Source organism: Xenopus tropicalis, chromosome 8, assembly GCF_000004195.4.
Source record: "Xenopus tropicalis strain Nigerian chromosome 8, UCB_Xtro_10.0, whole genome shotgun sequence".
NCBI lineage: Eukaryota > Metazoa > Chordata > Amphibia > Anura > Pipidae > Xenopus > Xenopus tropicalis.
In genome coordinates this window covers 111734348-111748047 of record NC_030684.2, presented here as the reverse complement: position 1 = coordinate 111748047, position 13700 = coordinate 111734348, and the positions used below count along the sequence as shown (strand labels likewise).

The following is a 13700-nucleotide window of genomic DNA, read 5'->3' as shown; positions in this document are numbered from 1 at the left end:
TGATTCAGTTCAGTTTATGGTTATTTAGGCGCATCACAGAGGCTTCTCATAAACTGCTTGGGGGGCCATTTTTGTGTCCCAGGCAATAGGTTAAGAGGAGTGTAGTAACTATAGAGAAAGCATACTCCAACTCCGCTGGGTCGCCATGGTCTGCTTTCTCTATACAGGGGGCTCGTGGGGGGGGGGGGGGGTGACGTACAATATTTATGATTCACTCGTGATTTTCATGTGCTTGACCAGCAATTACGTGCAGGTGAGGGGCAGGGAAATGCAGGTACAGGTTAATAATCCCTGGATGTTTCAGGACTCCTGCTCCTTTAAATCAGAATATTATCACTTACAATGAAGGAAAATAGATACCCTTAGCCTCCATCACTTACCCGCTATGTAATGTTAAAGGAGTCAAAAAAGGTTAAGGAAAAAGAACTGGCCGCAGGGGTAAAAAAACATAGTGGGGTAAAAGGACCTCCTATACTTTACAAAAGATTATTATAAACTATATATCACAGAGAGCTACCTACATTGTATCACAGTAATTTAACCATATAATTAAATGGCACTTAGTGATGTCATCAGTTATAATCAGTGCTTAGTGATGTAATTACCGTCACATGACTCACTGAGATGTAATGTATCCCTGCTGTAAAATATAACGATATTAAAAGTCACCTTGGAGCTCCACGACCTGTATAAAAGCACTCGGCCTTTAGTCATGTGCCTTTATATGGTCATGGAACTCCTCTGTAATATCCTTATATTTTAAAATAGATGAATAGATAGATAGATAGATAGATAGATAGATAGATAGATAGATAGATAGATAATCAATTGATTGATAGAGATAGATGATAGATAGATAGATAGATAGATAGATAGATAGATAGATAGATAGATAGATAGATAGATAGATAGATAGATAGATATTGATAGATAGATAGATAGATAGATAGATATTGATAGATAGATAGATAGATAGATGATAGATAGATAGATAGATAGATAGATATAGATAGATAGATATAGATAGATAGATAGATAGATAGATGATAGATAGATGATAGATAGATGATAGATAGATGATAGATAGATAGATGATATATATAGATAGATAGATAGATAGATAGATAGATAGATAGATAGATAGATAGATAGATGATAGATAGATAGATAGATAGATAGATAGATGATAGATAGATAGATAGATAGATGATAGATAGATAGATAGATAGATTATAGATAGATAGATAGATAGATAGATAGATATTGATAGATAGATAGATAGATAGATAGATAGATAGATAAATAGATGATAGATAGATAGATAGATAGATAGATGATAGATAGATAGATAGATAGATAGATAGATTATAGATAGATATTGATAGATAGATAGATAACTGATAGATTGATAGATAGATAGATAGATAGATAGATAGATAGATAGATAGATAGATAGATAGATAGATAGATAGATACTAACATCAATAACAGAAACTACTCTACAACGTAGGGAGCACTCACCGGGTAGTTCCGCATCAGTAGCGTCCCGTGCTAGCACATCCAAAAACGCCGCCGATCCAGGCGTGGTTACTGGCAAAAATTGGTTGATAGGATGGAGCACGCCAGGACCACTTAATAAATAAAAATATCCTTTATTGTAGACTTAGATTAAAACCATATTGTACAACTCAGACCCCCCAGCTTAACGCGTTTCATGGCTCAAGCGCCACTTCATCAGAAGCTACAACCAGAGTCTCTCCCACACCATTTAAGGGATTGGTGTGGGAGAGACTCTGGTTGTAGCTTCTGATGAAGTGGCGCTTGAGCCATGAAACGCGTTAAGCTGGGGGGTCTGAGTTGTACAATATGGTTTTAATCTAAGTCTACAATAAAGGATATTTTTATTTATTAAGTGGTCCTGGCGTGCTCCATCCTATCAACCAATTTTTTATCAATAACAGAAACAAATGCTATGAACCCACAGCTGTTATTATTTACATTGAGCCTATGGGGCCCTGACAGCCCCTCCCTACGTTTCCTCTCAAACAGCTGGACCTATAGTTACTTTACATAACAGGAATCTGTGCTACAGGAGAAGTCATTGGTGATTGGCAGAGGTGAGTCAGCAACACCCTACAAAGGACCTTCGTGGTGCCACATATCAGGGGGCAGTCATAATACCCTGTTAATCTGAAACAGAAGGCTGGGCAGCTGTGCCGGAAGGTTAGAGCTCTGTCTGTGCCACCCCTTATGCACCATGTACTCTCTAGCAACTTTGCATATTTTGTCCCATAGAGGTAGCACATGAGGTTATTTGTACATGGGATACAAATATCTCAAATTTCAATATCTATCTATTTATAAGTGGAATGGAGCTCATTTTTGGGATTGTTTTGTTTTAGCATAAAGCACTGTATTTAAAAAGCAACATACATAGTGTACATAGGGGTAAAATGAGGTTTTTCTTCTGCAATAGGAGTGCTGAGTAGCTGTTGCTTTGGGTTTCAGTTCCGAGCAGCAGAGCTATTTGAGTTTGGCATCGGAGAGTGTTTAGAGTGTTCAGTTTACAGAAAGCATTCTTGGTTTCAAGTGCCAAACAGCAATAAAATTGATGAACACGTTCTAGGGGCAAGTGCGATCTCTCTGTGGGTTGAAACAGATCTTCCCAACCCCCCCAAAAGTTTGCAGGACTGTCTGGAAATGCAGTATAGTTGGGAAATGTGGGAATATAAGCAGGTCCTGATCGGGATTCAAAAAAGGCCCTGGCATTTCAAATACAGAGGCCCAAACTGCCCCCCAAGTCCACTAGATAGTGAGTGTTTATGACATTTTACTGATTGCCAGTCCTGTCCTAAATATAAGGCAAGTGGGCAGGCATAAGGGCGCTGTAAGTGCCAGCAGAAAGTCTCTGTCTGATGCAGGTACACATAAATACAGGTTTCAGCACTGCATTACGTAAGTCCGGATCTCATTCATACACAGACAAAAGAAACATTTTGCTAAAAGTCGTTACGTGCCACCCATCGTCACAGCACTCTGAGTGCGAGCTGTTCGACCTGTGGAACATAATAATAATACTCTCCATCAAGCAGAGTGTTTCTAATATATTTTTATATGCTCGCTAGTCTCTGGGGTTGTTAAGATGTGGAACACTGACATTATTAAGTGTGTGCCATGGATGGATCAATGCCAGAAGCTCATAAAATGTCACTTCGGCCGGCGTAATATATCAACACATTCATGTGAGTGGGGCTTAAAGTTTAAAAAAAAAAAAAAATATATATATATATAATATTAATAATACATGTATTTGCACAACCTCACCCAGTTAATAACCAAAGCTTCAATAAAAAATGCAGATTTTTTCCTTTTAATATCGTGTAGGTATAGGGCTATAAAAGTTTAAATGCTGTTTATATGTTCTCCCCATGTCTGCGTGGGTTTCCCCTGGGTATTCCACTTTACTCCCACTTCCCTACAGCATACAGGCATGTTAAATGTCCATGATTTGACTTGGGTATGCGAGGCCCACTGAGTCTGCTAGCCCAGGGGTCCCCACCCCCCCTGGCCCCACTGCCAGCCTATTCCCCCCACCCCACATGTGTACCTTATGCTCTGCCCAGTCCGACTCTGCGAAGTCAATAATATTGACCATAATGTGTGTATAGGTATTTAAAGGGGCCTTAGATTATAAACTCAACTGAGGCAGGAATGATGTATAATATCTGTACAGTGCTGCAGAATATGTTGGTGCTATATAAACTGAATAGTTATAATTGCAGCTTATTTGGCATAGGTATAGCAAGGCAAATTAATATAGTTGATTATTGTCCTTTTGCTGGTTGTGTTCTCAAAAGAATGTGTTTGTACTGTTGCTTTCTTTCTTAGAAAGCAGCATCAGACTGGGGTGTCTGGGGCCCATCGGGACTGCCACCTCATCCCTACTTCTCTCCTGCCATGAACGGTAAGAGGTCAGGGGGATAGCCCATTGTTTCAGGTGGGGAGCAGGTCTGGGTCCCAGTGTCCCATCAGCCCAGCCTGACCCTGCTAGAAAGGTTATTGTTTGTTTCATTCTTCCTTTGTTGCCACCCCCAGTTTTGTTATTGGTGTGCATTTACTGCCCTGTGCATGGCTGTTGTTAATTAGTGTTGCTCCATTTCTCATTGTTTATTTTAGATTTATGTTGTTAGGCACTTTTTAATGTTCTTCACCATAGGAACATTGTGCTTCTCAGTGTCCACACTCCAAATCTAATGTGTTTAAGCAAATGTGTTTCTCTCTCAGAGGCTACGGCTTATGCACAAGTTGCCTTCTATTCAGCAAGTGCTGATCACCTATTGTCTGCCTTAGTTCTCATGTGATTTTGCCTGTATTTTAAAGTAAGCACCTTTATGGTTTGATCCCTTTAAGCACCTTTAGTTATTAGTTTCAGCCCCCGAACCTCATCAAAACTCTTATTTGCTATAGAAACATTCACACGCAACTGCCAAAGCCATGGATGAGCAGATGGTTCCTTTTATTGGCAAGCAAAGCATCCCAAAGAAGACAGGCAAACTCTGATGAACGTAACCGCTTGTGTTTTATTTAGAAAGTAATAAATATGATGGAGTGTAAACAAACTGTACAGTGACTGTCCAGGTCTTGTTTTCTTCGACTTTGAGGTACTTTGTATGTGTTGCTTGGAGGAGTGTGCGTAATGTTTAGAAGCACTTCCTGTGCACAATGGAGGGGCCTGCCTCATCGTATTCCTGTTTGCTGATCCACATCTGTTGGAAGGTGGACAGGGAGGCCAAGATGGAGCCACCGATCCAGACTGAGTATTTACGCTCAGGTGGGGCAATGATCTAGATGGAAGAATCGAGAAAAAAAATTGATGAGCAAAGACCAACTGAGCAAGCCCGTATGTAATATAGTGTTTTATAGACAGCGCAACTCACTCTTATTCTGTATTGGAATAATCATACTCATTATATTATGTGGATTTACTCAGGATCTGTCCTGATGCTACTCTCCCCTGTTTGGGATGTTGCTATTATGTCTCCATTGTTGATTTAATAATCATCATGATCAGAGTAGGAAAAGTAACAAGTAGATACAATTAAGTGAATATTTGAGTTAATGAGAAGGATTAGTTTATAGAAGTGAGTGTAATAACTGTCCAGATGAAGGCCTAATGAAGCCTGTATTATAAATGTGATTGGGAAGTGGACACTTATGTCTTTAAATTCCCTTGAAAGCCTTGAAATGCATGTCTGTTATGTCTGCTATAGAAGCCCTGTCATTTGTTCAGCTCACCTTGATCTTCATGGTGCTGGGAGCCAAGGCAGTGATTTCCTTCTGCATTCTGTCAGCAATACCAGGGTACATGGTGGTACCACCAGAGAGGACATTGTTGGCGTACAGGTCCTTGCGGATATCAATGTCGCATTTCATGATGCTGTTGTAGGTAGTTTCATGGATACCAGCAGATTCCATACCTTGTAGTGGAAAGATAGTAAAACAGGATGCATTAGATGTGCATAACAGTGGGTGAGTGTGGGGAACAGGTGTAAATAAGAGTCCAAGGCTGAAACAACAGGGCCAAATGGGAAGCAACTGCTGTGTGTGCACATCACTGTGAACAGGTGTTGGGCTCTAACAAATGCTAAACAGGGCTTTATTAAGGCAGCAACAGCATATGTTGGCAGGATGGTGTGAATAGTCTTACAGCATTTAGAATGAGACCAAGCATGTATTTAATAATGCTTTATATCTTCAACACATTTTTTTCTGCCTAAGGGTATTTAGGTCTTTTTAGAAGAAGCTAAAAACTTTTGAGAAGCTTATATAGGCACACTGTGATCTAAAATGCATAGTTGCATGTGATATGGGTTTCTAGTATATGAAGTGGTATTACGGATAGCTGAACTGCAGTCTATCTGTGTTTGTGTATATCAGGCCTCAGGGCCATGGGTATGACTGCTCACCAATGAAGGAAGGCTGGAAGAGGGTCTCAGGGCAGCGGAAACGTTCATTTCCAATGGTGATGACCTGACCGTCGGGAAGCTCATAGCTCTTCTCCAGGGAGGAGGAAGAGGCAGCGGTGGCCATTTCATTCTCAAAGTCCAAAGCCACATAGCACAGCTTTTCCTTGATGTCACGGACAATTTCACGTTCAGCTGTATTGGGCAAAAAAAAGGAATAACGAAATTAAACTCTGAAACTTTATTATACTGAAACACCATAAAATAATACATTCATTGCTTGCAGCATTGTAGTAATTTCCTTTACTTCCTATTTGCAATTATAGTATGTTATACTAAGGAAATTATGTAACAGGTTCTGCTTTGTGGTCACGAAAAATGTCCACATTCACTGACTCTACATGAGATTCTCATCTCTGGAGAGGTTATTTCTCGGTATCTGCCCGAGGCGCCTATGACTTTCTTGTTAGACATAATTGCTACAGATCACAAGGTTTAATAGCAACTGCATAGCCCAGACTTATGGATCAGTCTTGTGACTGTCACGGTTTCCTGTTGGGTTATAATGACATAATTATCTCCCCAGTGTATATGCTAGGTCCTGTATTTTTCTGCAGATTCTGGGCTATATAGGCCCAAAATGCTCTTGATGGTTCTAGCATGATAGAACTTACCTGTGGTGACAAAAGAGTAGCCACGTTCAGTCAGGATTTTCATGAGGTAATCTGTGAGGTCTCTACCAGCCAGGTCCAGACGCATGATGGCATGGGGCAGGGCATAACCTTCATAGATGGGGACATTGTGGGTGACACCATCACCGGAGTCAAGAACGATACCTGGATGAAGAAGAATAAAAGGATGTCAGTGCCTAAGTGGGCAAATGTACATTATCAAAGGTTATTATACAGTAAAGGGCAAATGAGAGATATCAAACTTTAACTCTACAGAAGGGTGCTGGGAAATGAGATTCCAAGAAGTTGAGATAGAAAGTTGGCTACTGCCCAGAGAGTGATGTGCCAGGCTGTGTTGTGTGGATCTAAACTCAAATAAATTGCATGTAAACACAGAAAGCTTCTGTCCCAAAGGGCAAGAGACATCACTGCGATGAGCAGAAATAATCCAATGTATCTGCTGGCAAGCAATCTCAGCCTGCAGACTTCTTGTATGAGAGGGATTATTACACTCACGGCATCTTTGCACTTTCTTATCATACCAATTGCTTTAAGGGATTTAACATTGAAAAAATATGCAGAGCTCACACAATTTCCCTCCTCTATTTATATACCATGCAGATGCTTATGTCCCCGTGCTCTGTGTTAGACAGAGAGAGAGAGAGGGGCCCCTGCACTCCCTTTCTCCCCCCAACCCTTGGAGATGTGCTGTTCTGGTATATATAAGCCAGCATTTCAGTACAACTAAATAGGCTGGATTCAGAGATGAGATGTCTGTGTTACCATAGTAAGAAGATTAGGGCTCCCATCGCATTCAGCTTGAACTTGTGATGAATTAATGTGACTTTGATGTATTATTGGGAAGGGAGTTCATAGCTAATTTAAAGCCATTCTCTCCCAGAGAGGGATGAAGGGCAAAGTTGCTCTAAATGTTAACCAGCGCCTTCAGATGATGTGTGTAGATACCAGCCTTTGCACAGGCAGCAGGGTAGGATTTATGATTCTATGTACTATCTCTGTAGAGCCTGCTAAATATAAGGGAAAAGGAAGACCCAGTTGCAGGTCTGCTTTCAAGGAAGGTTTGAGATAAAAATTCGACCTATGAATACATTTAATGTTGTTCTTTCCTCCCCGGCTTTGGAATTATTGGAAAGATAATTTCCCACTGCTCTCCTACAAGAGGGACCACTCACAGGAGAATGTAGAAGATTTGCGCTATGATGTTTCTTAATTAGAGAGGATGAAGTTCAATGCAGGGATGGAAAGACCTGAACCTTCCTTACATTAAGGGCAACCTTTCCAGCAGTAAGGGCAACCTAATGAATAAGGTTTTAATGGAAGTGTCTATGCTCACCTGTGGTACGACCAGAAGCGTACAGGGACAGCACAGCCTGGATGGCAACATACATGGCTGGGACGTTGAAGGTCTCAAACATGATCTGTGTCATCTTTTCACGGTTGGCCTTGGGGTTCAGTGGGGCCTCAGTGAGCAGGGTGGGGTGCTCCTCAGGGGCCACACGCAGCTCATTGTAGAAGGTGTGGTGCCAGATCTTCTCCATATCATCCCAGTTGGTGATGATACCGTGTTCAATGGGGTACTTCAGGGTCAGGATACCTCTCTTGCTCTGAGCTTCATCACCTACGTAGGAGTCTTTCTGACCCATACCCACCATGACACCCTAAAGAAAATTGAAGAGTAAAGCAAAATGAGAAACTGCTCAAAGGCAGAACCAGGGCAGGAAAGTAGAAAGTAAAATCATTCCTCTCCTGTTTAAAATCATTAAATAAATCTAAACAAAGCACATGGTATCTCCCTACCCTAATACTAATGTTGACACAAGGTCATGACTTACTTGGCATCATTAGTAGTTGGCCCTTTATTCAATAACTCTCCCTCCCTTTGACCCAGGCGCAAGTGGGCCCAATGCATTCCCAGAGGGAATGAAAGTGATACTAATGGGTAGTTGGCAAAGCTGTAATTGTAATGTGTTCCACTTCTATTCCCAACTGCCTGGACATTAATGATGCTTCTGCTAAAATGTCAGCTATGGCAGAACCATTCAGTGGCTGCCAATGCTGACAGTATAACAAGGCTTATTTCACACAGCATAGTCTGCCTCTTCTATAATTAACACACTCTTATCACTGAACTATGCATAAGTGGGTATGGGCCCTGTCTATTTATAGCTCCTGATAGGGAAAACAAAGCATAAAATAGAAAGGTGAAGGGCAGGGATTGGCAAACAGGCACTCCAGCTGTCACTGAACTCCCAGCATGCACTGTAGATCCTTACTTGCTGGAGTGTGGATGATAGCCTATTCTTAGGAATATTTGGAGTACCAGATTTTAGGCTGAACTTCTTAGGGATATCTAGTTTTCATTGTTTCTGTTAGACTGCAAGCTCTCTGGTACAGCTATATTCTCTGTCAGTGCTTGTTCTGCTTAAGAAAAAGCTAAAGGTGTATATGAAAGATACCTGGTGACGGGGGCGACCAACGATGGAGGGGAACACAGCACGTGGGGCATCATCCCCAGCGAACCCAGCCTTCACCAGCCCGGAGCCATTGTCGCACACCAAGGCGGTAGTCTCCTCGTCGTCACACATAGTGGCAGGTTAGGTTCTGTCAGAGAGCCAGAAAGAGAGAGTTTTTGAGCACACATCTGTTTTTTTACCCAACGCAGTTCTTACAGTGCATTTAAATTGAGTAATGTAGCTTTGTAGTAGCAAACAAAACTACTACCTTGTTTCTTTGGGAAACAAAATAACTGAAAATTGCACATTCAGAGCATCACAGCGAGCCTTTATCCAGGGAATGCTTGTAGGCTCTATCTATTTACTGATTAATAAAAGGTGCTGCAAGTCTATGTGCCTATCTCTGTTATTTCAACATGCACCAACATCGGAGAATTGTCTGCTATACTATATTTCTCAGCATGCTGCACTACAAGTCCCAGCATCCCCCAGTATCAGGGGCTGCTGGGAACTGAAGTCCAACTTTCAGAGGCAAAAAAAACCTCTCAGCTATTTGTAATTGTAAAAAATGACTTGAATGAAAAATGAAAAGTGGGCTGCAAAATACCCTGTCATTTTAAATACTTGGCAGAGGAATGAACTTCCAAGCACTGAGGTTGGAAAGATAGGGTGTCATATAAACAGTAGTTCAGCTTAGTTGTAGAATCAAGAATAAAAAATGCACTAAAAGGGTAAAATTAGCATAACTTCTTCTCTGAAGCTGAAAGAGTTAAAGACTATGCCCACCCCCCCAAAAAAAAAATATTTGCCCCCACCCTACAGTCTCACATGTCAAGAAGCAGCTGTCTCCTACACACTAACCTCACCCTCTCCCTTCCCATCTTTCTCCACCCCAAAACACATGCTGGCAAAACAAGTTTCATATGACCGCAGTGAGAAAGATGAATTTCCTACCCCCCCCACTCTCAGCTGTTGTGGGGAATGACAGGGGTAAGGGTTAGACATGTTGAAGTTACTATTAAGTACATTGCTGCCAGAGGAGTCTGCAGAACACATTTGGGAGGGTGCAAGGGGCTTTGGCTAGTTACATTCTCCTGGCAGTGTCTGCCCAGCACGTGCCTACTGTATAGTAACGCCATGAATCCCTGGGAACCAAATGTTTACTAGGCCTCAAAGTTCTAATACAATTGTAAAGGCCCATTAGGAATTTTGTATCTATGTTTGTAGGATACAGGCTGCTGCCCAGTGCTTGTGCCCATGACATGCCTATACACTGGAGCCCAGTAGCACCCAGGGGCTTTTCTCCTTACACGGGTAAATAAACATGGAATATACTGCTCCCTGCAGTGTCCCCATAAATACAGTGTATGGTTCACACTGCCCCTTATATTAAAGTGAAAATTGTAGATTCCTCTGCAAACTGCAAACGAGAAACCAACTATAGGGTCCTTTAATCCACAAGCAGTTAGGCTGCCAATGGTTGAAGCCACTTCTGTGACTGGCTTCTACTCTGGTGCTGTGTAGAGGGTTAAAGGAAATCCTAAATAGCCCTTTCTGTGCCATAGGTGCCATGAACTATTTGGAAATAAATCATAATCCCAAAGGAAGGATGGCTGGAACACCAGTGGAATCTTGGCTTGTCCCAAAAGTGAAATAGCAGAGATCCGTCCAGCAGCAAAGAACCAACCTGTATGTCCCACAGAGTACTCACCTGGTCAGCACAGGAGAGCTGGTTGCTGTGATTAAATTGGCTGGGTGCTGCCTTGGGGACTGAGCTGTCAATTTATACCCTGCCTAGAGATGAGGAGTCAGTGGGAGCTCCAGAGGGAAAGGCAGGCGGCCTGCCCTTATTTGGTAGCTTCTGGGCCATTGAATAGCAAAGAAGCCATTAATGGAGTAGGTGAGGGGGGAGGGCAGGGTCTTTGGACCCCTTAGCCCATGTATGGAAAGTATGGAGGTGGGGGGAGCACTACTAGGGATGGCCAAATAGGGATTCCCAAAAAAGCATGTCTGTAATGCTGGGTGACAAAAAAAAACAGCACAATGAAAGAAATAGTTTGTACAGACACAGGGGTCTGCAAATGGAGCAGACAGGTGCAGCACAATTGTGCAGGGGGACTAACACGGGGGGAGCATCCTGCCTTTTGGCATCTCAGTGCTGTGAAATGGCAGTATTGTGTGAGCCCAGGCAGGCACGTTTCATATACTTTATAGGTTTAGATTAAAGAAATATACTGTATATACTACATAATGTGCTGCCTGGTGTCACTTCTCCATGAACTGCACATATACTGTAGCTGTCTGCCTTCGGGGCTGTAAAAAATAAATCTATCCAGCGTATCCAGGATGGGTAAACTTTATATCAAACAGTAATGATGGGGAAGATTTGCGCTTGGCAAACAACAATGTGCATAATTCAAAGAAAAGAATACAATGAAAACAATTAATATTTTGTCAGTTTTAGGATTATCTCACATTGTAAACTACAATTCCCATCATCCTCCAACAGTATGTGACAGTTTGAAATACCTGGGTTAACATATCGCCGTGGGGCTGGTAGCAGTGCCAGGGTTTTTGTGTGGAATTCCCCCTTTCCTCCTCTCCTGCCCCCCCCCTGGCAGGAAGGTATGTGGGTAATTGTGTTATTCTGGGCACAGCGCAACACTGTGCTAGCATCCAAGGTGACGTCTGTACATTATCTAAGCTTTGCATTGCTGCCTTTACAGGATTTCTTTGTACACGGAATGTGTAGCTTCATTATCTAAGGTAGACAACCTTTAATAAGGCCCAGAAACCTAAAGTGTGTGTGTATATATATATATATGTAAGTATGTATATCTTTATTTATAAAGCGCTACTTATGTACGCAGCGCTGTACAATAGAATACATTAATACAAACAGGGTGTTAATAAGATAATAGATAAATACAAAGTATAACAATAAATACAGATAAATACAAAATAAATACAGCTGCTATAAGTTAAGAGTCGAGGACACAAGAGGATGGAGGTCCCTGCCCCGTAGAGCTTACAATATATATGGGAGGGTAACTAACAGACACAAATAGGCAAATATAAGTGCTGCATGTCACAGTGGGTGACACTACAATATAAGTGCCAGTTTCCAGATCAGGTGCTGGGCGAGTGCTCCAAAAGGTAGTCTTTAACCTTAGTTTTACAAAGACTGGGCGAGGATTCTCTCCGGAGGAGATACCGGCTACATGTGCCTGCATTCGAGCGTATTTCATTTATTCGGGTGCAGGCACAGGTAGGATCAAATGGGGTGCATGACGCGTATTTTTGGAAAGCAATTTTTGGTTTGCCGCAAATATAAGCATGGTTGAACTTGATGGACGTATGTCTTTTTTCAACCCAACTTACTATGTTACTATGTATGGCATTAGCCTAATATGACGTGTGTATATATACTGTATATTGCCCACTTGTACAGAGCTAATTGGTCGCTGCTCAGAATTCTGCAACATGTTCAGCGCCTCTGATCGTTATTGGTGTCTATATGCAATCAATGGCTAAATGGATTGTCCGTCTAAACACTGATCAATCTGATCAGGGTTGTGTTGGCCAGTTTGGCTGCCAAGGTTTGCAGCAGATCTGTAGCCAATGATCTGTCTGTATGGCCAACAGTTTAAATGTGCAGATTAGCCTGTATGTACCCAATTTAGCCTTGTACAACATCACTTCAATCAATGGGGCTTGGGCTGAACATACCTTTTACTGATTGTTTTATTCACAGAATATGTATGGCTTTTGTTATTTCTTGAAGCTACTTGGTCCTTCCAAGGTTGATAATTAAATTACCAGTGCACAGATCACATAATGGACTCCTCCTTTGGACAAAACTGTAACAACAGTTAAAAAGGGGTGTTTTTTATGCAGATCTCATTATTTCTAGTTAAACCTACTCAGCTAATTAGTCCTAAAATAGTAAGTGTGAAAGCAAAACAATCCTCTGTTACGGCTTTATAACAAAAATAAGTAGCGATGAGCAAATCGGAAATTCACAAAACTGCTAAAAAAGTTGGCAAAACGCCAACTTTTTTTTATGCCAAATCGACTTTTTTGCAGCAAACGTGACTTATTTGACACGACCGCAATTTTTTTGATGCAACTTTTTCCTCACTTGGCAATTTTTTTTTCATAGCAAATTTTTGTGGCAGGTGGAATTTCACTGCAAATCCATGCCTGCCAAAAGAATTCACTCATTATAAATAATAAGTAAATAAGCTGCATTTATGTAATTGAAAAGGATAGGCAGAATTTATTTTAAGTTCCATTTATTTTGCTAATGTTGAAAAAAAATAGGTGCGTATAGTTGCATACTGTGTAGCTATCCAATGCAACTAACTGTACTTATTCTGCCATATATAGGCGATAGAGGAGTAGTACACTGCCAGATGCACTGATGGGGAAAGGCCACCAGAGCAATGGGTCTGGGCCTGATCTGGCCACCCACGTGCAGGGTCTAAATTAGGCTGATCCGATTGTTGGTCTTGGGGTTAATTATTGGATTATTCAGTGGGGCCTACAGTCAACTGTCAGACAAAGACCACATCAACGTAATGATGTGATCC

The 13700-nt window shown here is 41.5% G+C and overlaps 1 protein-coding gene across 1 annotated transcript; it reads right to left on the bottom strand.

The window, feature by feature from the left end:
- Window positions 1–4562: 4562 nt before the first annotated feature.
- On the bottom strand, window positions 4563–10854 carry actc1 (actin, alpha, cardiac muscle 1). Its single transcript, NM_203763.1, has 7 exons — window positions 10820–10854; window positions 9112–9256; window positions 7989–8313; window positions 6638–6799; window positions 5967–6158; window positions 5296–5477; window positions 4563–4844 (listed from the first exon to the last, which is right to left on the bottom strand). The coding sequence occupies exons 2-7, from the start codon at window positions 9238–9240 to the stop codon at window positions 4701–4703; spliced, it is 1134 nt and encodes a 377-aa protein (NP_989094.1). The 5' UTR covers window positions 9241–9256; window positions 10820–10854; the 3' UTR covers window positions 4563–4700.
- Window positions 10855–13700: the final 2846 nt, after the last annotated feature.

What these genes read in the sequence shown, in the direction of transcription:
- actc1 (NM_203763.1), bottom strand. Translation starts at nt 9,240, where the DNA reads ATGTGTGACGACGAGGAGACTACCGCCTTGGTGTGCGACAATGGCTCC. An exon ending in CTACTCTTTTGTCACCACAG is followed by an intron (nt 6,159 to 6,637) that starts GTAAGTTCTATC and finishes TGCCCAATACAG; the next exon opens with CTGAACGTGAAATTGTCCGT. An exon ending in CTTCCAGCCTTCCTTCATTG is followed by an intron (nt 5,478 to 5,966) that starts GTGAGCAGTCAT and finishes TTCCACTACAAG; the next exon opens with GTATGGAATCTGCTGGTATC.